The sequence below is a fragment of the Trachurus trachurus genome (assembly GCF_905171665.1).
Source record: "Trachurus trachurus genome assembly, chromosome: 1".
Taxonomy (NCBI): domain Eukaryota; kingdom Metazoa; phylum Chordata; class Actinopteri; order Carangiformes; family Carangidae; genus Trachurus; species Trachurus trachurus.
Window position 1 is genome coordinate 39699906 of NC_139891.1, and position 27844 is coordinate 39727749.

The following is a 27844-nucleotide window of genomic DNA, read 5'->3' on the forward strand; positions in this document are numbered from 1 at the left end:
ACTTTGTGACAGCCGCCCCCGGATTTGTGCAGCAAATACGTACATTTCCGTCAATCTGTGATCCCAGGAAGTGGGATCAATCTAGCAACTGGTCGTACGTATTCTCTTCCCTGCATCCTGACCCTGGCACTGCGAACCTTACCGTCCTGTCCAGGGTACACTTCAGTTATTCTTCCTACGGGCCATGATGCTCGAGGGTACTGAGGGTCGACAATCAGTACGACCTGACCTAAATCCAGGTTGTCCTTGTCCGACTTCCATTTTTGTCTGATCTGTAATGTAGGGAGATAGTAGTGAATAAATGTTGTCCAGAAACGATCTGCCAAGATCTGGCTGTGCCGCCATGTCCTTCGGCCAAGGAGTTCACTTGAGCAGTAGATTGCCTGAGGAAGAGAGGAGTCAAGCCGCCCCATGAGCAACATATTTGGTGTTACTGGATCTGGATCGGCAAGGTCAGAGGAGACGTATCCAAGGGGCTTTGAATTAAGGATGCCTTCAACTTCAACCAGTACTGTGTGCAGGACTGTGTCTGTTGTTGTTTGCTTCCCCAATGCAACATAGAGGGCTGTTTTAACTGATCTTATTTCACGTTCCCAGCTCCCACCGAAATGGGGGGCAGATGGAGGATTGAATTGGAATCTCACCTGTGTGTGGGCTAGTTTCTGCTTCAAATCCGACGCCATAGCCTGGAAAGCATTTTTTAGCTCTGTCTCTCCTGCTCTGAAATTTGTTCCACAATCAGAGAGGAGTTCAAAGGGTTTTCCCCTGCGTGAGACAAATCTTCTGAAGGCCATCAGAAATGTATCTGCATCCATACCGTTAAGTAGCTCAAGATGTACACAGCGTGTTGTTAAACATTTAAAGAGTATGCCCCACCTTTTTTCTGTGCGGCGGCCGATTTTTACTGTGAAAGGCCCAAAACAGTCCATGCCTGTGGACCAGAATGGGGGCTTTGACAATCGAAGGCGGGCTGGAGGAAGATCGGCCATTTTGGGAATAACTGGTTTGGCTCTCCATTTCTGACAGTCTTGACATTGATGTTGATGCTGGCGAATGGCTTGACGACCACGCAGAATCCAGTACCTCCGCCTCATTTCTCCCAGGACGCGCTCAGGGCCTGGGTGCAATAGTTTTTCATCATAATGCTTAATAATGAGTCTTGTGACATAATGTCTGGGATCTAAGACAATTGGGTGAATGGTGTCGTGGTCAAGGGTTTCTGCTCTTCGGAGTCGGCCTCCCACTCGGATTAGGCCGAGTTCACGGTCATATTCAGGAGACAGGGGGAGTAGTTTGCTATTCCTTGGAATAGATTTCTCACCTTTAAGGGCGTTTATCTCCTCGGGGAAACACCCTGATTGAGCTCTTTGCAGAAGGTGCTTCTCTGAGTCGATGTAACATTGGGCTATGTTTGAACTGTGATCTGCCGCCCCATAAAGCATAGTCTTTGTTTCCTCTATTAAGTCATCCCAGCTGCCATACTTCTTAAAATCAGGAAGGTTTATGCCAGTTGACATCATTGTTCCGCAGAACATTGACTTCCTTATTTCCTCAACTGGTTCTGGTTCAGCTGGTACAAGTGGACTGGTTGGCCAGCAGTCAGCAGTTAAGAGGAGGAATGGGGGGCCTTGACTCCATCTGTGTTGCTGAGAGAGCTCCAGGAGGGTTTTACCCCGGGTTACATCATCAGCTGGGTTATTCTTTGAGTCAACATACCTCCAGCTCCTGGTGTCAGTCAGGGTCTGAATCTCGGCTATTCTGGTTCCAACAAACACCTTGTAACGGCAGGAGTCAGAGGTCAACCAGGACAAGACTGTTGTTGAATCAGTCCAGAGTGTCACAGACTGTTGGGGAATAGTGAGCTCAGCACTGAGAAGATGAGCCAGCTGGGCACCTGCTAGAGCTGCACACAGTTCAAGACGAGGGATGGAAAGCTGGCGTTTAGGGGCTATGCGAGACCTGGCCATGATGAAGCTGACATGAATGTTCTCCACATTGTCCTCAACCCGAAGGTAGGCGACTGCGCCATAGACGCGCTCTGAAGCGTCGCAGAACACATGCATTTGGGAATCTGATGTGGCCGAGTTGATGCAGGTGGGTAGATAACAGCGAGGGAAGTGAATGTCAGGGAGATTATTCAGTTCCAGCTCCCATGCTTGCCATTGCTTCAACAGGCTTTCTGTTTTGATGATGTTATCCCATCCTCTTTCCTGTTTCCATAGGTCTTGAACCAGGATCTTTGCTCGGGTTATGAAGGGAGTCAGATAGCCCAGAGGATCATATTGACTTGCCAGCACTCTGTATATATTCCTCATTGTAGGTTGATGGTAGGTGATTGATTTAGTTTTGTAGCTCAGCATGTCTGTCAGGCAGTTCCATTGGAGACCTAATGTCAGTTCTTTGGGGTCTCCATCTCCTGAGAGCCACAACTCGCTTGTTTTGGACTTTGCATCTGGTGGAAGATGGTGTATGACAGCTGGATCATTACTAGCCCATTGTCTGATGTCAAAGCCACCAGTTGCCAGCAGAGGGCGCATCTTTTCAATGAGTGACTTGGCTTGGTGAGGGGATGGGAAACTTTGGAGGCAGTTATCAACATAAAAACATTGTTGGACAGAGTGGAGAACCTCCTCATTTCCATTACAGTGATCTTGGACATGTCTGTTGACCGCATAGATGGCGCAGCATGGACTACAGGTTGTTCCAAAGGGCAACACTTGCCATTCATACACACTTGGCTCCTGATCCAGCTGCATCCCTCTCCATATGAAACGCAATAAAGACTTGTCTTCATTCAAAAGGCGCACCTGGTGGAACATACCTTTAATATCTCCACAGATTGCGATGGGATGTAGGCGAAATCTGAGGAGGACTCCCAGCAGGGAGGGGCCGAGTGTTGGACCAGGCAGAAGACATCTGTTCAAAGTTTGTCCCATATACTCAAAGGAGCAGTCAAATACAACCCTGTGTTTGTTGTTGTGTTCAACAATGTGATGTGGGAAATACCAGATCTCTTCAGGTTGGTCTATCTGTTCACTGGGGATTTGACAAACATAGCCAGACTGCACCAGCTTATCCAGTTCCTCTTGGTATTTCTCAGACAGTTTGGGATCCTTGGATAGGCGTCTTTCTGTGGCGCAGAGACGGGGCAGGACAGCTTCCTTTGGAGCTCTAAGGACAGGCATAGTAGGGGCTCTAAGCAATGGAGTGGCATAGCGCATTACACCATCTATGTTTACTCTCACCGTCTTAGAATTGAGAAGGTCAAGGGCCAATTTATCCTGTTTTGATCTTGTGGCTGTCTTCTCATTCACATAGGGCAAGGTGTCAATCTGCCACAACCTTTCCACATTCCTGAGTAGTTCACTTTTGAAGCAGGTAAGAGCAAAGGAAACATTTGGCTGGGTTTGTATTACATTAGCTGGCCCTTGGAGAGCCCATCCAAGCCGGGTGTGCACTGCCAGTGGACCACCAGGGGGCCCCATCCGTATCTCCTCTGTGGCCGTGATTAGATGGGCATAGTCTGAGCCAATGAGAACCAGGGGACACGCATGGTCAATGGGCTGTAATGGGATACCATCGAGATGGTGATATTGCTCTTGTAGCTGCTTCAGGGGGTACGTGTGTTGAGACAGCCCAAGGTTCTCTGCCGTGAAAGCTTGATTAATAACATGTCTTTCATTCGGCTGGTTAAGAGGGGAAATTTCAAAGGACACAGATGCCCCATCCAATTGCACTATATCATGTCTTACTGTGCATAGGGAGAGGGTTTCAGGCTGAGTGGCGAGGCCCAAACGTTGGACAGCTTGGGGGAGCAGAATGGACCTATCTGCGCCATCATCAAGAACTGCGTGCGTTTTAAGGGTTTTATCCCCGTTGTGTATGAGTACATTCACAACCTTCAGCATTACTTTACAAGAGCGATTAGGTTGGTCAACATAGAGGAGCTCAGAGGGGGAAGATGCAAACATCACTGTGGCCGATTTAGATATATGGAGATCATGGAGAATGGTTAAGTGAATCTCTTTACATACATTACATGGCCTCTTCAAGGTGCATTTATCCATTTTGTGTGTTCTCCCACATTTAGTGCATCTCCCTTTCTCACTGATCCATTTCTCAATGTCGGTCATTGTGAGTTTCTTAAACTCTGCACATGAGCCAAGGAAGTGGTCTCGAATGTTACAGTAGGGACAGTAAGGTTTAGGTTTAATAGTAGAATTGGCAGTTACCTTCTCCTTGGAGTGTGCTCTCGATGTGCCATTCTCATCAGATGTTGACAACAAGTAGACAGAGGAGACTGGTCTGGAGGGCTGGCGTTTTCCAGTCTGCTGTTTTTCTTGTTTGTGAAACTCCACAGCTCTCTCTGATATGCGTTTTGCCCTTGATTTCAACTGTAGCCAGGTTGAGAGGTCAAGGAGGGAATACGTTCTGGTTGCCTGTCCAGTGAGAATGCCTCGGTTAATACAGTGCTCAATGAATCCATCTCTGTACTGTACAGGGAGTTTACTGAGGAGTTTATCCACATGGGAGCCACATCTTAATTCAGATCCTGTAGGGCCCTCCAGTGTCAGCAACATTCCCACCAGAGCATGGATAGAGAGAGAGAAATCATCAAAGGCCTCAACATCACCAATACGAATAACAGGAGAATTCAATATTGAACCAATCTCACTCTGAACTAATAGCCTTGGTTGACCATACTTCTCCTGCAGCGCTTGAAGGGCAGTAGAATATGGTCTCATATCATGCATGCAAGATCTGGCCAATTTGTGGGCTCCTGGGTGTTTAAGATGTTCTAAGAGGACCTGGTATTTGAATTGCTCAGTAAGATGGGTGTGGTTGTCAAGGAGGTTATCTAAGGCCATTTTTAACAGAGCAAAATCACTTTCTCTACCACTCTTGAACACAGGGAGTGAGGGCTTTGGTATTCCATAGGCTGAGGCCAGGACCAGATCCATAACATTGGGGGGTTGCGAGTGCACAGAACGTGGAGGCAGAGATGATATCTGCATAGGCAGTAAACTCCCTGCGAAGGTGGGCTGCACAGGGCCAAGCATGGATGCAGATTGATTGGGGGCTTGGACTGAGCTTAAAGCTACAGGTGCATGCCTAGATGGGATTTGAATAGGGGCTTGGACCATGCCTAAAGTTACAGGTACATGGTGGGTAGAGAGGGACGGTAGTATGGCGTCAGCAGGCAGAGGGGGGATATATGACTGGACAGTAGAGGTGGGAACCTGGACAGGGGGTTGGATTCGCTGCGAGGGCTGAAGCATAGGATGAATCTGAGGGGCAATGGAATAGCCAATTTGTGATAGTGGGGGCGTTGAACCAGCTTGAGACTCGGCATATCTCATGTTTACAGGGGCAGGAGTAAATATTCTGGAGGGAGGGAGATCATAAAAGGAAGTGGAAGCTACATGGTCATGAAGAGATGATGATGTTGGTGCAGAAGCTGGAGCAGGGTGATCATCTAAGAGGTTTTCTCTAATAAAACTTGAAACAAGCTGGGCTGCCTCAAGCTCTTGTTCCTTAATGCGGATGCGTCGATTTGTTGCAACCTTTCTGACAACTTTCTCTCTCTTCTGTTGGGCTTCCTGTTGTCTTTGCTGAGCATCTCTGGCTTCCTTGTCTATCAATGCACATTCTGTATCAAGCTCCTCATCCTCCCTTTGTTGTCTTTTCAACTCCTCCAGCTCATCTCTCCTCTTCTTTTCCTCAAGGAGGCTGGCTTGGAGATCACTTAAGACTGAAGTACTGCTGCCTCTGGAAAACCTACTAATTCGAGAGGCTGAGGGGAGACTGGAAACTGACTTGGAGCCAGTCTTACTATAAGCACCACTGCGTGGGCCATGGGACTTTATAGATGTTTGTCGTGGCAGTACATGGACTCCGTAATAGTCAGGGGGGCGTCTATGCCTCCTGGGTCTCTCTTGGCCGCTGGGCTCTGTGAGTGGGTTCTCAGGGATTGTGTAGGATGCTGATGGCAAGGGGGGAATTGATGGTTCAGGTGGAAGGGCAGGCTCTATGTGTTGAGTGGATGAGGATGGCCGAGGTGATGTTTGAGACATTACAGGGGGAGCCTTATCCATGTTAGGCTGGGTTATGTCTTGTCCACCTTGGTGTTCATCCGTGAATTCAGGAGAAGCCTGCGCTTCATCAGTGATCAGCCCATCAACCGGGTTAATGCCAACAGCCTTTGAATCAGCTGAATCAGCCATTTTAAGTTGCTCTAGTCTGTGGACATGTGGAGTGTGGCTCAGTCTCCGGCTCGAAGGACCAATTTGTTGTGAAGGTTCAGACTGGAGCCACACAAACCACCAGGACACAGAAGTTGCTTGTATTTAATCTCTGTTTATTAGTTTGTCGTTTGAATTAAGGGGGTGGTGTCACCGAGTGCCATGGTTCTAAAACAAAGAAAAGAAAGAAAGGAAACAAAGTAATTCATGCCTGGTAAATATAACGAAATACCATTAAATTAGAATATAATCAATCAATCTTTTAAGTTCATCATCCATTAACACATCAAACCAAATGATTCTCGTTAAACTTAGGCATGTTAAAATACTTGAAACTTAGACATTGACCTTAGCCTTAATACATTGAAATAAGTTTAGATTTACTTACAATGAGATGAAGTCAAACACGCATGGCAAACTCAGGTGAGCACCACCAGCACACACACACACAGAGTCTGGAGACAAAGGAAAAGGGGGAAGGCCTCAACTGGGCCTCTATTTGTAAAGTGGGAGGAACAGTGGGAGGTGCTCACATCTCCATCTTTAGAGTTTCCTCTTTGGGGATCTCAGCCCTGGACTTTGTGACAGTGTGTGAATGAGAGTTTGCTTAACATGTCAATGTCTGACAGTGAATTGTTTTATGTACCAATGGTTCAACTGTGTAGTTAGATTAGGTATTAGCTAACACGTTGCACATGGCTAACCCATTGCTATTAAGGTTAAGTCATCTGTACCATTAGCTTACTGTAGTCATGATAACAACAACAACACCATTTACGAGTGGAAAGTTTTAAAAACTTTTTAAGACTATTTTTTTTAATGCTTTCAATGGTTACGGATGATTTTACACATTTAATGATATTTTATTTTATTTTAACAGAACAAGGACTTCGACACAATTAGACTTTTTAATTTGCTGTTAGCTTTGGCTATAGTGATGTTAGGTGTTAGTCCAGTAACTAGTGAGTGACAAACGTGACTCATCTTGGATTTTTTGCTTTTCCACTAGTACCTGGTACCTGGTACTGTTTTGGTAACGCATCAGCCCTGGTTCCAAGTGAGCCGAGACACGATACTAAAGTGTAACGTCAATCAACTGCCTTCCACTTAGTGGCCAGAGCGTCGCCACTGGAAGAGTAGCGAGTGCGACATTCGACCCGAGAATCAAACACAGTATTTTCAAAAACACAGCAGCAACAGCGGCCACTGATCTGTACTGACACTGTTGTTATTCTTTGACGTGAGATAAATGGCTGCTGTGTGGAAAAACAACACCGTGGTCCGTAATCAAGATGCAGACGAGTGTGTTTGGAGCTGACAAGACGATCGGAAAAAATATGATGCGACAATAACAGTTATGACGACCCCACCCATGTTGAAGAGGAACTATGAAGTACTCAGTTATAATGGAAAAGGACCTTAACCGAGTCGAGCCGAGTAGAGCTGTAACTTTTCAACTGCAAAACGTTTGTATTTCACCTGCTTATACATTAGATAGATAGATAGATAGATAGATAGATAGATAGATAGATAGATAGATAGATAGATAGATAGATAGATAGATAGATAGATAGATAGATAGATAGATAGATAGATAGATAGATAGATAGGATGCTCCAAAGGGAAATGTGCAAGGGAGATGAATAGAGACTTGATAAACTTTAGAAAGATTGAAACTTGTTTTTAATTATTTCTTCAGTTCCCATGTGTCTCTCATGACTTCCTCAGTAGTTTGTAAGACAACAACATGACTGTAAATGAGACTTGTACCGACATCATGAATATTCATAATGTAAAGAGGAAGTTACTCATCTTCTTTTAACAACTTGACTTCTGTCCTCTGAACACAGACGATCATCACCCTCCTCTCTTGTCAGACTAGAACAGGTTTTTGATCAGATTGATGTTTCTTTCATACACTGTTGAGCAGCTGATGTGTTTTATTGTGTCTGAAGTCACACAGAGAGATGAGAGGAGCAGTGATGAGTTTAACAGCAGCATCAAGTGGATTTGTCCTCGTCCTTCTTCTCACTGTACCAGGTACTGTACATCTACATTTACTTTGTAGGACATTTAGTTAACACACTGGGATCAAGATAAAAGAGGTTCGAGTCAATAGATACATAACTCATTATTCTCCTTTTATGTTTAATGGTTGATTTGATCTCATATGATGTAAATCATTCAAACACATGTGAGTCTTTGTTGTGTATCTGTGTTATTGCACAGTGAGGCTGGTGCTGTTTCAATTAACTGTATGAATGAAGCTGTATGTGGTTCATCTGAAGGTTTCAGTAACTGTAGAGTTTATCTACAAATGTCTGTACATTCAGTTTAAGAGAACAAGAGAACAGCTACCAGGGCTCAAAATAAGGAACCGTACATCGTTGGTTAATTGTGTTACTTGTTGATGTAAGTGTGATGTTTCCACTCCTTGTATGGTTCACCCGCCTTTTCTTATCTACAATCACAAACAGCAGCAGCTAAGTGTGAATACATGTATACATACTAACGATCAACTTGACCACAGAATGAACAGAGAGGAAATGCAAATATAAATATTTGTTCCTCACACTGGTCATCAAAGATGCATTAATATTCACAGGTCCAGTAGTTTTGTGTAGTTATGTGTGTGTTCACTGTGGCTTCATACAGCAACAACATTATTCACATTGTGAGTTTGAAAGTGAATAAAAAGAAAGAGACCACAGGAGCAAAACATGACTTTTCCTCAGTAACATATAAATAACAATATAGAACAATATCACAGACATGTTTGTCTTAAACTTGCAGTGAGACGTGTTGGAGCCAAGTAGTTTAGTAAATGTGTTTTAGTCATGTAGCAGGTTTACATGTTGAATTAGCTCCATAAAACTTCAGTGTTGTTCTGAGTCTGACTGTGGTTTCTGCTGTGCTCTGTGTTACAGTGATACAGGGTCAGAGTGGCTGGGGAGTGACTTACACTGACACTCACATCTGTGCCTCTAAAGGATCAACAGTGGAAATGAGCTGCACATACAGTTACCCATACTGGATAAAGGACTCACGAGATCTATGGCATAGGACTACAGTTCAGAAAAGATTCTGGTTCACTAAGGGAGGTAATGATGATGCTGTGGATCTGATAACAGACTCAGACTACACAGGTCGTGTGGAGAATCACTGTGATGAGAGGGAACACTGCACTCTGACAATCAGAGACCTGAGAGAGAGCGACTCAGCTGTTTACACGTTCAGAATTACAACAACTGAAGATGGGAAATACACAGGTGAACCTGGAGTGACTTTGTCTGTCAGAGGTAACGTTTTCACTGGAATATTTATCAGTTTGGTTCAAGTCATTGACGACTGAGAATCTTTATTTGTCTCTGTGTTTGTACTTTTCTAGTTTAGTTCATGTCTGTTCTTTCTTCACAGATCCAGACCTCCAGGTGCTGGTGGAAAGATCATCAGACCAGGTAGAGCTGAAGTGTCACAGCAGTTTTAAAGCAGCTGATGGTCCTTCATTTGTCTGGTACAAGAACGAACTGAAGATGGAGGAGGAAACATTTTCCATCAGAGTCTCTGTTAATGATACCAACAGATATTCCTGTGCTCTTAAAGGATGTGAGGATCACCGCTCTCCTCCAGTGTGTGAGTTTACTCCACAGTGTCACTAATACAATCCATCCATCCATTGTCCGCCGCTTATCCGGAATCGGGTCGCGGGGGCAGCAGTCGGAGCAGGGATGCCCAGACTTCCCTCTCCCCGGACACTTCCTCCAGCTCTTCCGGGGGGACCCCAAGGCGTTCCCAGGCCAGCCGAGTGACGTAGTCACTCCAGCGTGTCCTGGGTCTTCCTCTGGTCTCCTCCCGGTGGGACATGCCCGGAACACCTCACGAGGGAGGCGTCCAGGGGGCATCCTATACAGGTGCCCGAGCCACCTCAGCTGACTCCTCTCGATGTGGAGGAGCAGCGGCTCTACTCCGAGCTCCTCCCGGGTGACAGAGCTCCTCACCCTATCTCTAAGGGAGCGCCCCGCCACCCTGCGGAGGAAACTCATTTCGGCCGCTTGTATCCGGGACCCCGTTCTTTCGGTCATGACCCAGAGTTCATGACCATAGGTGAGGGTGGGAACGTAGATCGACCGGTAAATTGAGAGCTTTGCCTTTCGGCTCAGCTCCTTCTTCACCACGACGGACCGATACAAAGACCGCATTACTGCGGCCGCCGCACCGATCCGCCTGTCGATCTCGCGCTCCATTCTCCCCTCACTCGTGAACAAGACCCCAAGATACTTAAACTCCTCCACCTGAGGCAGGAACTCTCCCCCGGCCTGGAGGGTGCAAGCCACCTTTTTCCGGTCGAGATAATACAATGTCAAAACTATGTCAAACTAAAACCTTCCACTACACAGTTTATGTCTCATACTGGATCAACCTCTGTATAAACTATCAACTACATCATATTCACTTCTACTGTGAAAAGACAGTTAAAGTTGACTTCTCCTCATGTTTCCTCCTCCAGATGCTCCAAAGCTTCCCTCTGTGTCAGTGAGTCCCTCTGCTGAGATAGTGGAGGGCAGTTCAGTGACTCTGACCTGTAGCAGTGATGCTAACCCAGCAGCTAATTACACCTGGTACAAGGAGGATGAAGACTCACCAAAAGTTTCAGGACAGATCTTCACCATCACTGACCTCAGACCTGAACACAGTGGGAATTATTCCTGTGAAGCCCAGAACACAATAGGACGTCAGAAGTCCACCTTAAATCTGACTGTTGTTGTGTCAGGTGAGTTCTACACATTCATCATCACACACCTGTTTACTGCACCACAGCTCATTAACCTCAATGATAATATCTCCTGTTGTTGTTCTCACTTTCCAGGTGAATCAGTGATGATCATGAACATCATCAGGTCGACTCTGATGGTCCTGATGCTGATCACACTGGTTGTTGTGAATCTGTGGACGAGGTAAAACTATAAAAACCCATCAGTTCACTCACTGCTCTTTTATTTTCTTCTTTTACTCCCTGTAGCTTTTAGTTTAATGAATTTCATTAATGTTATATTATGTATTTGTTGTTGTTGGGTTGAATCCAGGAAGAAGAAAACTCAGAGTTCAAACCTTGAACCAAATGAAGCTGTAGAGATGATGGAGGTGAGACACACTGAGAAACTACAAAACTACACAACTTAGCTCATAAATGCTCTGGAAACTACAGAGGATGTGAAGTGAATTCATGTTTGAGTGTAATTTATATTCTAAATGACATGTAATTGTGTGCAGGTTTGGTGAATGAGTCTCATTTTGTCCCCTCTGTCCATCAGGTGGACTCTTGTCCTGATTATGAGGACGTCACCACAGCAGCACAGACAGAAGACACAGAGGAGCAGGAAGACCTGGTGTGAAGTTACAGTCAGGTCAGAGCCTCTCACATTCAATAACAACAGATCAATAACATGCAGACTCCACATTGAGAATTACAACTGTAACTTTACACAGGTTTGATGTGATGTTTTTAGATGCTGTTGAAGTGAAGATGGGACTCACCTGGGGCCGTATTCACAAAGACTTTTATCTCACCGCTAGGAGTGCTCCTAACTCGCACTAAAAGTTTTTACGTAGGAGTTTTTTCTTAAAAGCTATTCACAAAGCCGCTGAGACCTACTCTTACTAAGGATAAATCACTAAGAGCAAACTAAGAGTCACGCCCCTGGTGACGCCCCGTTGCTATGGATTACGTCAATTCTCGTGCACGAATTCGAGGCGCTCAACACGGTGATTGGTTGTTGAGTGCCGGCGGCGCCCCCCCTCCCCTCCCTCCTCCTTCTCCTCCTCCTCCTCCTCGCCGCCGGCCGCTTTTTTTTTTTTTTTGCCGTCAGGTCCGACGGGGCTTTTTAGATTGCTTCGAGTCCAAACCACTGTCTCTGCTGCCGAGTTGGGCTCTGAACTTTCTGTCTTTCTCTCTGCCATCTGCATCTTTCTGCTACAGTTTTTGTCGCGTCTCACTTTCAGCAGTGAGTGACGCTGTGCAAATGCAATGAGGGTCAGTGCGCACACTCGCAAAGCAGCCGCTGGTTTTTTTTCTTCCCACATTTTAATATTAATTTTCACATTCGTTGACAGCCCTATATGGTGATCATAATAATGATGAGAAAAGAAAATGCATTACACACATTTGTGGCCTATAGCAGGATTTGAACCCAGACTAACAATAAGTTTAGTTTACTGGGGGAGCTGCCCTATCACGTGAGCTATTACTACTAACAGATGTGTATATCTAGCGCACCCACCAACTTTTTAAAAATATTTTTGGCTCACATCAGCATGACTGCATCGCAGCGGTCACAGTTACCTCGGTCCGACCGTTGTGACGCCTATATTGGACAGTTCGTCACCGTCACTACTCCCGTTTTGTAGCGAAAATGTTGTAGATGACCCAAAAAAAAAAAAAAAAAAAAAAAAAACACCGACAAAAAGGCACGTTGGGCATCAAAGGGCAAAGGGGCAGGTGCTCCAGCTCCCCCCTCTGCAGCAATTCGCAGTCCTCCATACATTTGCCTGGCTGCAGCCATTTGCGATTCTTTGTGAATAGGTCTTACTGAGTTAGGAGTCCTCACGAGGACTTTTAAGCTCTCCCAGACTTAGGAGCTACTTTTAGGCATAAAATACTTTGTGAATTACTCTTATTTTAAAAAACTAGGAGTCCTAAATTTAAGACTGACACGCCCACTTTTTTTAGGAGTTGCTCCTAAATTCGGCCCTTAGGAGCTACTTTTAACCTTAAGATTCTTTGTGAATACGGCCCCTGATGGAACAGGAAGAAGAACAACATTGATTGGATCTAAACATTTTTATTTACCAGCTATGGAGACAGATTAAGTTTTAATTAATGACTTTTACTCAGTTTTGTCTCTTTATGGATGAAATGTGTCACAGTGCAGTGGTTCGTTATGGTTTAGGATGTTACTGATGCAAAGACAGTTTTCATTGAAGTAGATCTGGGGCCGTATTCACAAAGCCTTTTATCTTACCACTAGGAGTGCTCCTAACTCGCGCTAAAAGTTTTTACGTAGGAGTTTTTTCTTAAAAGCTATTCACAAAGCCGCTGAGACCTACTCTTACTAAGGATAAATCACTAAGAGCAGAGTAAGAGTGACGCCCCGGTGACGCCCCGTTGCTATGGATTACGTCAATTCTCGTGAACGAATTTGAGGCGCTCAACACGGTGATTGGTTGTTGAGTGCCGACGCCCCCCCCCCCCCCCCCCCCCAGGTGGGGTGCTCCAGCACCCCCCTCTGCAGCAATTTGCAGTCCTCCATACATTTGCCTGCCTGCAGCCATTTCCGATTCTTTGTGAATAGGTCTTACTGAGTTAGGAGTCCTCACGAGGACTTTTAAGCTCTCCCAGACTTAGGAGCTACTTTTAGGCCTAAAATACTTTGTGAATTACTCTTATTTTAAAAAACTAGGAGTCCTAAATTTAAGACTGACACGCCCACTTTTTTTAGGAGTTGCTCCTAAATTCGGCCCTTAGGAGCTACTTTTAACCTTAAGATTCTTTGTGAATACGGCCCCTGATCTTATATAAAGCAGGATATAGTTCACCAAAATGTGAAGTCCTTTAAGACTAAGAGTAATACGAGTCCACTATCTTATTTGACAGCTGTAATTACAAAAGTTTAACAATAAAATATCTAAAATATGTTGGTCAACAATGTGACCTCATCACTGTAAATAACCTCAATTGTAAATAGTTTCAATAATGAAATTGTGAAATTAAGAACCCATTCTTCAAATAAATTGCAGTATTTACTGTCACTGAATAGATAATAATGTAATTTTTTTTACTTTTAATGTGTCTTTCTTTTTTGATTTCATCACTGTAAATAACCTCAATTGTAAATATTTTCAGTAATGAAATTGTGAAAACTTTTGACTTTTATTGTGTCTTTCTTTTTTGTTTTTCATGTTTTGTTTTGTTTTTTTCATTTGTCTCTAAATCTTTTCCATTGTGTCTCTGGGTTGATGTGATGTGGATGATACAGGTTTGGTACAAACAAACCACAAAACTAGATTCTCATTCTCTTTAATTAATCACATTAATAAATTCATAGTTTGCACAAAACCACATGTTACAATCCTTCTTCATGTTATGTTTTGTTATCTGGCTCATCCTGCATTTACATTATATAAGGAAGAAGGAGTTGTGTGTACAGAAGCACCTTTACATGTTTTCTATAATTGCACTTTGAAGTGTCGGTGATGTTTCCTGTGCATGTTATTTACCTGCTATTTACCGACTTTAAGAACTTTGAGTTGAGCCAGGACCTTCAGCATGCACTGGGGCAGTTTGCAGCCGAGTGGGAAGGAGGTATTCCAGGCATGTCCCGCCGGGAGGGGACCTCGAGGAAGACCCAGGACACGCTGGAGTGACTATGTCACTCGGCTGGCCTGGGAATGCCTTGGGATCCTCCCGAAAGAGCTAGAGGAAGTGTCCGGGGAGAGGGAAGTCTGGGTATCCCAAGTCTGCAAGACTGCTGCCCCCACGACCCGGCCCCGGATGAAGCAGAAGAAGATGGATAGATGGATAAATTGAGTATAGGGTATGCAAGTATGTTCAATATGAATTTGCATTTAACATTTGACTTGGGTGTCTACCATCCTTGGTTTTGTTTTTGGCCTTGTTGAGGCACCGTGATTCGGCTATGGCCTCCAGGGATGGCAGGGGACATCAATGATCTTCTCTGCCGACTTGATGACCCTCTGGTGGGGTCTTCGGTCTGCAGCTGAGCAGCCAGAAAACCACACTGTGATGCAATAAGCCAGTATGCTCTCAACTGTGGATTTGTAGAATGAGACCAACAGAGTTTCCTTCAGCTTCAGGGATTTTTTTTTTGACTACCACAGATGTTTTTGTAGAGCACGAGAGGTCCTGAGAGGTGCTGGTCCTCAGGAACTTGAAGGTGGAGACTCTCTCCACCTCCTCCCTATTTATGAAAAGTGGAGTGGGATCTGCTCTGAGCCTCCTGAATTCCAATACCATCTCTTTTGTTTTACTGGTGTTGAGTTAAAGGTTGTATCTCTGTATTCTCTGTATGCAGACACATCACCTCTGGTAATAATCCCACAGTATTAACGTCGGCAAATTTAATGGTTGTGAGAGGGATGGATGGGAGAGCAGTTGTTTATGAAATGCTCATGTATTTGCCCCCCTAAATAACTTGGACTCACCGACCTGACCTCCCGTTTATCTGGAACTAACCAACTCACTCAGTATTCCTCTGCACAGGGTACTGAGTGAGTTGGTCAGTTCCAGATAAACGTTTTTTGTCCGTCTTGTTGATGGACTGAAAAAAATGTGTTATTTATGTAACGTACACTGTAGATGCCATGTAGTGTTTTGTGGGTGTGTCACATCCGGGGAGGAGTCAGGTGGGATGGTACGTCACCAAGAGTAGTAAAATCAGCTGTTCTTCACCTGTGAATGAATGAACTGAGAGGGTGAGGGGGGAAAGTCCTACTTTTGTTGACTGCTAATTTATACTGTTTTGGACTTTTTTAGGTTTATGTGGGATTGTTTCATTGCCTATGTTTTTTACCTTAAAGGGGAACTAAACCCCTCAGTTTTGGATGACGTGCTCTAAGCTTGAAATTCAAAAAATGCCTTGATTATGGGCGGGACTCAGGAGCACTCTCCGATCCCCCCTCCCCCCGCGCCCCATTCACACCCGCGAAATCACACAAAAGAGAAAAAAAAGTAATAAACACAAATCGACACTTCTGCTAGCGCTAACGAGCTACTAACGAGCGACTCTAACAGCACTAGTAGGGCGGACACTACTAGGAGCCGTGACACAGTGCATCTACAGCTGATCTGCCGGCTCGTTAGCTCGTTAACGGCTCGTTAGCGCCAGCGCCGGCCGCACAAACGATTCCCGTTCAGGCAGCTGTTAGCAGCCTTTAGCCGCAGCAGAGCAGCTAGAGTGCCTAGCAACCGTTAGCGGCAGGCAGCAGCCGGTGCTGATTGGTCGGGGAGCTGGTGGCCGGTGATGAAAGCTGCCTCCAAAACGTCATCTGCCTCCATCTCAGCCAATAGAAAAATTCGATTGTAACTTTTCAACCCATAGAGGGCAGTCACTCTACATTTTTACTACAAAATACACCAAATTGAAATATTTTGACTAAAATGTCAAAAGTTGGACCAGAATCAACTGACAACACTACCTTATACCCAAATATATTTGTTTTCAGCAGAAAAAAGTGGTTTGGGGGTTTAGTTCCTCTTTAATAAACTTATGTGAATCGGCATTCCTCTGGAGCTCAGTTTTTATTGTTGAAGCGCGTCCGGCAAGTACAAACATTTTGCTCGCTTAGCCTCTCGGCGACCATTAATTGTTCCATCTAGATGACAAACTGAACTGGACCGGAGCCGCAAATGAGTCGACAAGCCACGTATGTATGATGTACGTATGTACGGACGCCTCACAGTGCATCAGCCAGCAAAAACGCATGGGGATCAGTGGTATGTAACCTCTTCTGCTGTTACGTTGGTCTGTTGGAAACAGTTTTTGAAATGGTTGCTCATGACTGGAAATCAGCGTGTTGCCTTTGTGTTTTCACTGACGCTGATTAAGAGGAGTTCTGATGCAATGTTTGGACTGATTCCTCCGGTCAGTGTGTGTTTGCGCAGCGCTGGATTGATTGATGAAGTTATTATCCCATGCGATTCTTGTGGCTGTTGATATTGCTAGCTTTGCATTGGATTCTCATTGTGATCATTATTCTGTGTATAAAAAATGAGTGCTACAAATGCTGGTTCAACTGTTGGCAAACCTGAAGAGAAAAGAAAAGACTGGTCCATGGGAAGGGAGGGGAGGCCGGTCTAACAGCAGGGGGGGCGATGCAGGCGGCAGCTGGTGCAGAGAGATGGAGCTCCGGTGGATCTGCGGAAACACAGAGAGAGTGCTAGACACAAAGGCCAAACTACAAAGTACAACAGAAAATGACAGTTCAAAAATGTACTGAGAGTCACCCAAAGGGACATCCCTTTGGCCAAGTAGCCAGGGCACATGATCAATTGGAGGCATAGTGACAGGAACCTCAACTGTCAGAAGATCATAGTTTTTAATTTATGTATTTTTCTTACCCAGTTCATTATGCTCTAATCACAAACACCTCTGTGTGTTGTGATATATTCACATCACTGTAATTTAATTTAGGTTTATTCTATGTTATATTGTTCTCTTGTATTATTCATTTTCTCAGTGTTGTGTAATTTCTCTGGTGTGAACACTGTGGTCCGTATTTACTGAACACTTTGATGTACTGCCAGCTACAGTATATCAAGTACATAACCTCAACCTTTGCTCTTTATTCACCTTATAAAACCTGTTGTAATACAATAAAATTACAGACACACCTAGCTGCAGAGTCCAGAGGAGAAAGTAAAGTGTGAGAGGAGGACGACGGAGCTGCAGCAGAGACCAGACAGAAAGTCAAAGTGAGTCCATCAGGAGTTTGTCAGCAACACAGCAGAGTCTCTACCAAACACTGGTGAGTAGCTACAGCTCATTATATTCACTGTGTGAGCAGCAGCCTTAAAGAGGAACTAAGCAGGATTTCTCCCATGGCTATGCTACATTTTTGCCTTAATTAAAAAGCTCCGGAGTAAGTGTGATCGTTAAAGACCCACTCCCGTGAAAATCGTGTTTTTTGAGATTTTCACATGTTCCTGTGGCATTTTTCTTGTGTTAGAGGACATATCAGCAGAAAAGGAAGTGCAAAATTGCATTTCTGAGTTTTTCTGCCTTCAAACTGCTGTGAACCAATGGCAGACTCAAACTGGCAGTTTCAGGGAGACTGGAGCTGACGTGTCACAGCTCCAGGGGAGGGCACTAGTGCTACAAGCTCCCGCCCCGCTCTGCATTTGGCTCAGAGGTGAAAGGCTTCACAGCTCGGTGTAGCTGTCAAGGTATAACAGGTATAGCTCACCTGGTAGAGCAGCTTGCACCGTGAGCAAGGCCTGCAGTCCAGTCTGGGATTGAATCCCAGTATGGAGTTTTACGCTAAACGCGCTGAATCTGTAATTGTACAATGTCCAGCTGTCAGCAAGCGGGGGGTGGGGTGCAAGGAGGTGGCTGGGCGGGTGCAAAGCAGCGCAGTCTCCGCCCACCCCCCAGAGGTGCATTGCTAATGTGCATGGCTAATGAGCTGGTTTTAAAATGACCAAAAAGGGTCGCGGGAGTGGGACTTTAAAGGGATAGTTCAACATTTTGGCAAATTGGCCCATTGCCATAATTGCTATAGTCATAGCAGTAGGTTCGTTACCTTTAATTGTAGGTGTAAGCTATATTCAGTACGGCGGAGCGCAGCGGCAGGCTGCTCAGAGCTACGCTATGGAGGCTAAGGGAATTTCTTGGTTTCCCTCATCAAACTCATCAAATACAAAATCCCAAAACTCCACAGCGCTTTTGTAGACAAGTTGTGAGCTGCACAACCACCACGCTATGAGATAATGACGGAACGATACGAAACGGAGCCGTTTTCGAGGTAAATTCATACAAAACCGCTGATGCGCGTTGCGTTCAGGGACAGTTTTTCAGCAAGCAGTCTCCGTATTTACCCTGTATTTACCTCGAAAACGGCTCCGTTTCGTATCGTTCCGTCATTATCTCATAGCGTGGTGGTTGTGCAGGTCACAACTTGTCTACAAAAGCGCTGTGGAGTTTTGGGATGTTGAATTTGATGAGTTTAATAAGGGAAACCAAGAAATTCCATTAGCCTCCATAGCGTAGCTCTGAGCAGCCAGCTGCTGCGCTCCGCCGTACTGAAAATAGCTTACACCTACAATTAAAGGTAATGAACCTACTGCTATGACTATAGCGATTATGGCAATGGGCCAATTTGCCAAAATGTTGAACTATCCCTTTAACTACATGACTTGTGACTTGTTACAAGTGATAACGGAGGCTCTCTGTCTTTACCTGGTGTCTCACGGCTGAAAACCAACCTGGCAACATCAGTGTAGTTACTCGGTCGCCGCCCCGGTGTCCCAGCTCTCGTCTCTGCACCGCGACACAAATGCGCTCCGTAACCCGTAATCTCTTGTTTATGGCGGTTAAGACTACACAAACACACACACCGTAACATTGTTTATGTTATGTAACGTTATCCACCGCTCCATTTATTGATTTTTCGCCGGCTTCGTTGTACCCAAATGCACATGGAGGAGAGGAGCGTAACTAGAACAGCGGAAAAGCGAGCAGACTTGCATAGTTCCCCTTTAACACTTTGATGTACTGCCATCTACAGTATAAAATGTTAGTGAAGATTTTTAATGTGACCGTTTGAAGTGTAACTAGATTAATTCCCCGTCAGGTGCGCTAATGGTTTACATGGCATCGTAACAACATCCTCTGTCCTTAGACCCTCACATCCACTGAGGAAAAACTCCATGGAAACCCTTTTAACAGGGAGAAATTGGAGAAACCTCAGGACGGGCAGACATGCAATAGATGTTGTTACAGACAACAAAACAGTTTATGACACAGAATGTGGGAAACATGGAAATGTTAAAGCAGAAATAAGCGGAATGTTTGTGTTAATCTAAGTCTTAAATAGTTGTATCTTCGGACAGCAATCACTTCTATAGAGTGTTTGGTTTGAAACACGGGTCTGTCAGTCACTCTGCTCTGCTGTAAGCCGAGGAGAAAACTTCTTCTATACTTCGTTGTATCCTACAAGCTTTATCCAATGAGGAGAGAGAACGGCATGAAGGGCTGTGTGTGCAGCCAAGGGATGCGCATGAATGTGGTGACGTAGGGACGAGGACCAATAGATGTGTTTCGTACCCGTGCAGGGAAGTTACATTGTGCAGTTTCAGCCGACGCGACTCAGCTCAGGCTGCAGCGGCAGCACCATTCATCCTATTAACCTTTTTTCTACCATTGCAATGAGTCTGGAAACATTATTTTAAGGCCGAAAAACTCTGCAATGTTACTTTAACAAGAGTTGATGAAGGCAGCTTCTGGTGGGGGGGCAGGGAGAGCTGGCCAGCTTAATGAGGGGACTGGATGGCAGACTGGTCCATGGGAAGGGAGGGGAGGCCAGTCTAACAGCAGGGGAAGGGGGGGGGGGGGGATGCAGGCGGCGGCTGCTGCAGAGAGATGGAGCTCCGGTGGATCTGTGGAAAGGCAGAGAGAGTGCGAGACACCAAGGCCAAACTACAAAGTACAACAGAAAATTATAGTTCAAAAATGTACTGAGAGGAGAGGAGAGGAGAGGAGAGGAGAGGAGAGGAGAGGAGGAGGAGAGGAGAAGAGAGGAGAGGAGAGGAGAGGAGAGGAGAGGAGGGGAGAGGAGAGGAGAGGGCTCTGTGTATCCAGATGTGTCCCCCAGCAGTCTAAGCCTATAGCAGCGTAGCTATAAAATGGTTCAGAGCTACCTGAACCAGCCCTAACTAAAAGCCCTGTCATAAAGGAAGGTCTTAAGTCTAGACTTAAATGTAGTTAGAGTGTCTGCCTCTTTGACCCATGGAGAGAGCTGGTTCCACAGTAAAGGAGCCCGGTAACTGAAGGCTCTACCTCCCAGTCTGTTTTTAGAGATACTGGGAGTCACTAACAGACCTGCATTCTGGGAGCGGAGTGCTCTGGTAGAACAGTAAGGAATGATTAGTTCTTTCAGATAGGTTGGAGCTTTATCATTAAGAGACTTATAAGTCAGCAGAAGGATTTTGAAGTCTATTCTAAATCCTACAGGAAGCCAGTGGAGAGAAGCTAAGGTGGGAGAGATGTGCTCTCTCTTCCTAACTCCTGTCAAAACCCTCGCTGTGGCATTCTGGACCAGCTGGAGACTCTTTAGAGAGTTTTTGGGACATCCTGACAGGAGAGAGTTGCAGTAGTCTAGCCTAGAAGTGATAAATGCATGCACCAGTTTCTCAGCATCACTCTGGGAGAGAATATTCCTAATCTTAGTGATACTGCACAGATGGAAGAAGGCGGTCCTAGTCACGTGTTTTATGTGGGAGCTAAAGGAAAGGAAAGGTTCCTCGCAGTTGTACTCGGGGTCAGGGTGATGCCATCTAGAGTAGCAAAAACACAAACATCTACCTTTATACTGTATGGAGCTTTAACACAAACATCTACCTTTATACTGTATGGAGCTTTAACACAAACATCTACCTTTATACTGTATGGAGCTTTAAGTGTCAACTGCAGTGACAGTAAAATGTTTGTCTGTACTGAACACTTTGATGTACTGCCATCTACAGTATATCATGTACATAAATATTTCTAATGTGACAGTTTAAAGTATAACTAGATTAATTCCCCCTGTCAGGCGAAGCTCAACCGTTGCTTCTTATTCACCATATAAAACCTGTTGTAACACAATAAAAGTACAGACACACCTAGCTGCAGAGTCCAGAGGAGAAAGTAAAGTGTGAGAGGAGGACGACGGAGCTGCAGCAGAGACGAGACAGAAAGTCAAAGTGAGTCCATCAGGAGTTTGTCAGCAACACAGCAGAGTCTCTACCAAACACTGGTGAGTAGCTACAGCTCATCATATTCACTGTGTGAGCAGCAGCCTTAAAGAGGAACTAAGCAGGATTTCTCCCATGGCTATGCTACATTTTTGCCTTAATTAAAAAGCTCCGGAGTAATTGTGATCGTTAACTACATGACTTGTGACTTGTTACGAGTGAGAACGGAGGCTCTCTGTCTTTACCTGGTGTCTCACGGCTGAAAACCAACCTGGCAACATCAGTGTAGTGACTCGGTCGCCGCCACGGTGTCCCAGCTCTCGTCTCTGCACCGCGACACAAAAGCGCTCCGTAACCCGTAATCTCTTGTTTATGGCGGTCAAGACTACACAAACACACACGCCGTAACATCGTTTATGTTATGTAACGTTATCCACCGCTCCATTTATTGATTTTTCGCCGGCTTCGTTGTACCCAAATGCACATGGAGGAGAGGCACGGACTTGCATAGTTCCCCTTTAACACTTTGATCTACTACCATCTACAGTATACATAAATATTTCTAATGTCACTGTTTAAAGTATAACTAGATAAATATTAATTCCCCCTGTCCGGTGAACCTCAACCTTTGTTCCCTGTTCACCAGATAAAGCCTGTTGTAACACAATAAAAGTACAGACACACCTAGCTGCAGAGTCCAGAGGAGAAAGTAAAGTGTGAGAGGAGGACGACTGAGCTGCAGCAGAGACGAGACAAAATCAAAGTGAGTCCATCAGGAGTTTGTCAGCAACACAGCAGAGTCTCTACCAAACACTGGTGAGTACAGCTCATCATATTCACTGTGTGAGCAGCAGCAGCTTTAACACTGAGCTTCATTAGTATTATCATTACTATTATTGTCATTATTATCATCATTATTATTATTATTATATAGGCCACAACTACAATCCTAATAAAACATACTAATTCAGTAGTACCAAAGAGACTGATATTTCAAAATGTAGCTACATTCAAATTTAGTTCCTTATGTCAACTGAAGTATCAAATACACTCATTTCTATCAATATTTATCTCTAATATCTCCTCCAAAGCTGCCTGTCATAGATTAAATTCACCAACAGATGGCGACATTTACATCCATTAAAATAACATTAGCCAAATCCTTGTGTGGTGATAAAATAGAATATAAACTTTAGCCGAAAATACGACCAACAACTGATAAATTTACCATTGCCTTTCAACAGAGGTGAATGCATATGCAGACAAAGGTGTTAAAAAGACATTTAATAAATGGTAAGGGCCGCTGGAAAATTACTTTCATCTCCAGACCACAGTCCACATCTAGACTCTAGCTAAATGGATTGGCAAGGCAATGCAAGGCAATTTTATTTGTATAGCCCGTTTTTACAAACAGTTTGTCTCAAAGGGCTTTACATGGCATCGTAACTAGGGTTGGGCACCGAAAAACGGTTCCAAATAGGAACCGGTTCCTAACGTCCGGTTCCGGAAGCCGTTTGAATTTCGATCCTTTTTTTCGGTTCCTAAATGTCCACACTAGTTTGTTTGTTTTACTCCGCTCGCACTAGTTTGAAGTAATTTGACCCGCCCCGCACCACCGCATCTATTTTCACAACCATCCCCGCCGCTATTAAACGTCAGACAGCGGGTTTTTACTTTGAAAGGGCAGACAGAGGCGCTGTGTTGCCGGTGGCTTGTCAGTGTGGAGCGTGAGGAGTGGGAGAGTCACAGTGCAGCGCGAGTGCAGCAGCCGCGGCCGCCGCCTCTCTCTGCATACACCAGATTGCTTTTTTTTTTGCTACACACCCACAAAAGCAATCTGGTGTATGCAGTCCAATGCAACGAGGAATGCAAAGACCTCTACATTGGAGAAACAAAACAACCACTGCATAAACGCATGGCCCAACACAGGAGAGCGAACTCCTCAGGACTGGACTCTGCTGTCCATTTACATCTCAAGGAGAAAGCCCACTCCTTTGAGGACAGCAATGTCCAAATCCTAGACAGAGAGGACAGATGGTTTGAATTTGAGTTAAAGCAGATATCAGCTTCACGGCCGTTTCGGCTAATGCTGCGTTCAAGGCAGGCTTTTGAAACCGTAAGTTACAGCTTCAAGTCACAACTACGACTTGGTAGTGTTCCAGGTAACCCGTAGCTCGTGTTTTTACCATCCTGTTGTCTGTGAAAGTTCCCTATAACGGCCACTCGTAACTTCCGACCCGTGAACTCGTACCAGATCGAACTGGTATGACTTCACAGGAAGGAAAAACACAAAGTACGAGTTTCTTTGAACGCACCATGAGTTAGCAGCCCCCGCCCTTGTCAGGCATCAATTGGTCCTCGTGCTACGTCACCACATTCACGCGCATCCCTTGGCTGCACACACAGCCCTTCATGCCGTTCTCTCTCCTCATTGGATAACACTTGTATCCCACAAGGAAAAATTTCTCCTCGGGTTACAGCAGAGCAGAGTGACGGAGAGACTCGTGTTTAGGCTGAAATACTTCATGTAAGTGATTGCTGACGGAAAATAGGACTATTTAGGACTTATATTAACAAAAACATTCCACTGATATCTGCTTTAAAGAAGCCATTTATGTAAAAGCAGAGAAACCATCCCTCAACAGGGGAGGTGGCCTGAGACACCACCTATCTCCAATTTACAATGCTGCCCTTTCATCCCTTCCCAGGAGACTCAACCATCTAGCCTCAAAGAACAACCACTGTTCACAAGTGGCAAGTGACTCCAACGACTGTCGTTATAACACAATAGGGCACTAACGAAGTCGAAACCAACCTTCCATCAAAGACAGTCCTTTAAACGACTGTTGTTGGCACTTGGAGCACGAAAGGGAACCAGTGACATCATCACCCTTGTGAACGCCCACACAAGAGGTTAAATAGTGAGTCTCCACACCAGATAGTTGGACCAGTCCCAGCCTGGTCAGATGCTACTTGAACTGATGAAGCCTCTTGGATGAGAGGTGAAACGTCTTCCTAGACAAATAACTAAGTCCAGTTGCTTTCGATTTAACCTCCTTTGAAACCTCTGTGTGTTGTGATATATTCACATCACTGTAATTTAATTTAGGTTTATTCTATGTTATATTGTTCTCTTGTATTATTCATTTTCTCAGTGTTGTGTAATTTCTCTGGTGTGAACACTGTGGTCCGTATTTACTGAACACTTTGATGTACTGCCATCTACAGTATATCATGTACATCAATATTTCTAATGTGACAGTATAGCAGTATAACTAGATTAATTCCCCCTGTCAGGCGAACCTCAACCTTTGCTCCTTATTCACCATATAAAACCTGTTGTAACACAATAAAAGTACAGACACACCTAGCTGCAGAGTCCAGAGGAGAAAGTAAAGTGTGAGAGGAGGACGACGGAGCTGCAGCAGAGACGAGACAGAAAGTCAAAGTGAGTCCATCAGGAGTTTGTCAGCAACACAGCAGAGTCTCTACCAAACACTGGTGAGTACAGCTCATCATATTCACTGTGTGAGCAGCAGCTTTAACACTGAGCTTCATCTCTACTCACTCTCTTCATGTCACACTGACTCTAGTGAACTGGCTCACAACAGACCTGAGGCTGTTTGTCCACAGAGACACTATAGTCCACTTTAAACTTTCTCTGTGTCTCTGCTCAGGACTTTTAGAAGGTAACGTACCTATGTTCCCCAGGTCCTATGTTCCCCGTTTTTCCCAAAAAGGGTCCTATGTTACTGGGGATCATAGGACCCCTTTTCTGAAAAAGGGTCCTATGTTCCCCACTGTTGCTGGTTGATGGACTCTCTCTACTTATCTGGACTCTCTCTCTCTATCTGGCCTGTCTAGCCTCTACCTGGTCTTTTTACTAAACTTAACCAACTCCTTTCTTCATTGCCTAAACCCAACCAATGGGACAATTACACTTCTCGCTCAAAGTCACAACTCAACTTCTTATTCAGAAATAGGTAAAAATCTTCAGAGTCGCAACTCCACTCCCAGGTATGGGACCAAAAATTGCATGTTCCCCGGGTCCTTTTGGGAAAAACGAGAAACACCTTTATTGTGAATCAGCCAGAGGAAACACAGTGTCCTTGTCACTCAGCTCAGCTCTGTCAGAGGTTTTCTCTTTCAGTGACGTCATGAAAACATTAAACATATGATTCAAGGTGACTGTAACTGTACGTGCCCTTCTTTTCCCTATAAGAGGGGCACGGTTGCTGGTCTCCAGTGTTTGGATGCGTGCAAGTTAGGTGACAACAAAGAGTGCCCAAGGCGAGATTCCAGTGCTACAAACACACATTTATTATAACAATACAATACCTCCTTGGCGGGTAGGACACGAAACCACACAAAGACACGGTCAAAACTGTATGCCTTCGACCAGCACACCTGGTAGGCTAATTGTCCTGGCTTAAATAACCCCCCGTGACCCGTTGTGCATCATGCACTTCCGGTGTCAGCGGAAGTTACCAAAATAAAACCCGCCAACATTTAAACAACAAAATAAAAGCGCAAATGGCTCCTACAGTAACTAATATCATGTCAGAACAGTTGTCATATTTGTTTAAACTGTGTAAACCAGAGCTTCTCAAACTTCCTCCACCACACCCAATACAGGTGGAAAGGAGGAGTTCTCTGTGACGTCTGCACTGGAACCAAACTGAAGGCCCTGAAGTCCTGCCTGGTGTGTCTGGCCTCCTACTGTGAGACTCACCTGGAGCCTCATCTGACAGTGTCTCGTCTGAGGAGACATCAGCTATGGAGCCTGTGGAGAACCTGGAGGACAGGATGTGTAGGAAGCACGATAAACCTCTGACTTTGTTCTGTCGGACCGACCAGACATGTGTCTGCACGCTCTGCTCTGTTTTAGACCACAAGACTCATGAGGTTGTTCCTTTGAGAGAAGCATATGAAGGAAAGAAGGCAGAGCTGCAGAAGACAGAGGCTGAAACTCAGCAGATGATCCAGAAGAGACTACTGAAGATTGAGGAGATGAAACAGTCCGTGAAGATCAATAAAGCTGCTGCAGACAGAGGGAAAGCAGAAGGTGTTGAGGCCTTCACTGCTCTGAAGGAGTCTGTTGACAGACGCCTGAAGCAGCTCATCAAGGAGATGGAAGAGGAAGAGAAAAGCTCAGAGAAACAGGCTGAAGACTTCATCACAGAGCTAAAACAGGAAATCTCTGAGCTGGAGAAGAGAAGCACTGAGGTGGAGCAGCTCTCACTCTCTGAAGACCACCTCCACCTCCTCCAAAGCTTCCCATCCCTGAAAGCTGCTCCACCCACCAAGGACTGGACACAGGTCAGAGTCCGTCCACCATCATATGAGGGGACTGTGGTGAGAGCTGTGTCCCAGCTGGAGGAGACGCTCCGTGGACAGATGAAGGAGGTGAAGGAGGCTGAGATGAAGATGATCCAGCAGTTTGCAGTGGATGTGACTCTGGATCCTGATACAGCAAATCCTGATCTCATCCTGTCTGATGATGGAAAACAAGTTCACCATGGTGATGTGAGGAAGAAACTCCCAAAGAACCCAGAGAGATTTGATAGATGTCATTGTGTCTTAGGAAAACAGAGTTTCTCTTCAGGCAAATTTTACTTTGAGGTTCAGGTTAAAGGAAAAACTGGTTGGACAGTGGGAGTGGCCAGAGAGTCGATCAACAGGAAGGGAAACATCACACTGAGTCCTCAGAGAGGTTACTGGACAATATGTTTGAGAAATGGAAATGAATACAAAGCTGCTACTGACTCCCCAGTCGATTTCACTCTGAGGTCTGGTCTTGAGAAGGTGGGGGTGTTTGTGGATTATGAGGAGGGTCTGGTCTCCTTTTATGACGTAGATGCTGCAGCTCTCATCTACTCCTTCACTGGCTGCTGCTTCACTGACAAACTACACCCATACATCAATCCCTGTCTTAATGATGGGGGTAAAAACTCTGCCCCTCTGATCATCGGTCCTGTTCAGATCAAAAAATCTAATTCTATGGATAAATTGATTAATTTTTAATTCAGGGAACAAATGAAGAGTTCATTTGCAAAAGCAGATAACTCCGTTTTTAAAAAATTCCAGAATCTTCATTTTTAATTTTTTATTTACATAAGGTGATATCAGTCAAACA

At 45.0% G+C, this 27844-nt stretch overlaps 1 protein-coding gene across 1 annotated transcript; it reads left to right on the forward strand.

Moving 5' to 3' along the window:
- Nucleotides 1-5142: 5142 nt before the first annotated feature.
- On the forward strand, nt 5143-27732 carry LOC310990671 (E3 ubiquitin-protein ligase TRIM21-like; the record flags this gene model as incomplete). Its single annotated transcript, XM_083978145.1, has 8 exons — nt 5143-5158; nt 9170-9541; nt 9660-9848; nt 11110-11197; nt 11327-11384; nt 11555-11629; nt 26309-26458; nt 26500-27732. 8 exons carry the CDS (start codon nt 5143-5145, stop codon nt 27730-27732), a joined length of 2181 nt encoding a protein of 726 aa, XP_083834271.1.
- Between the last annotated feature and the right edge of the window lie 112 nt (nt 27733-27844).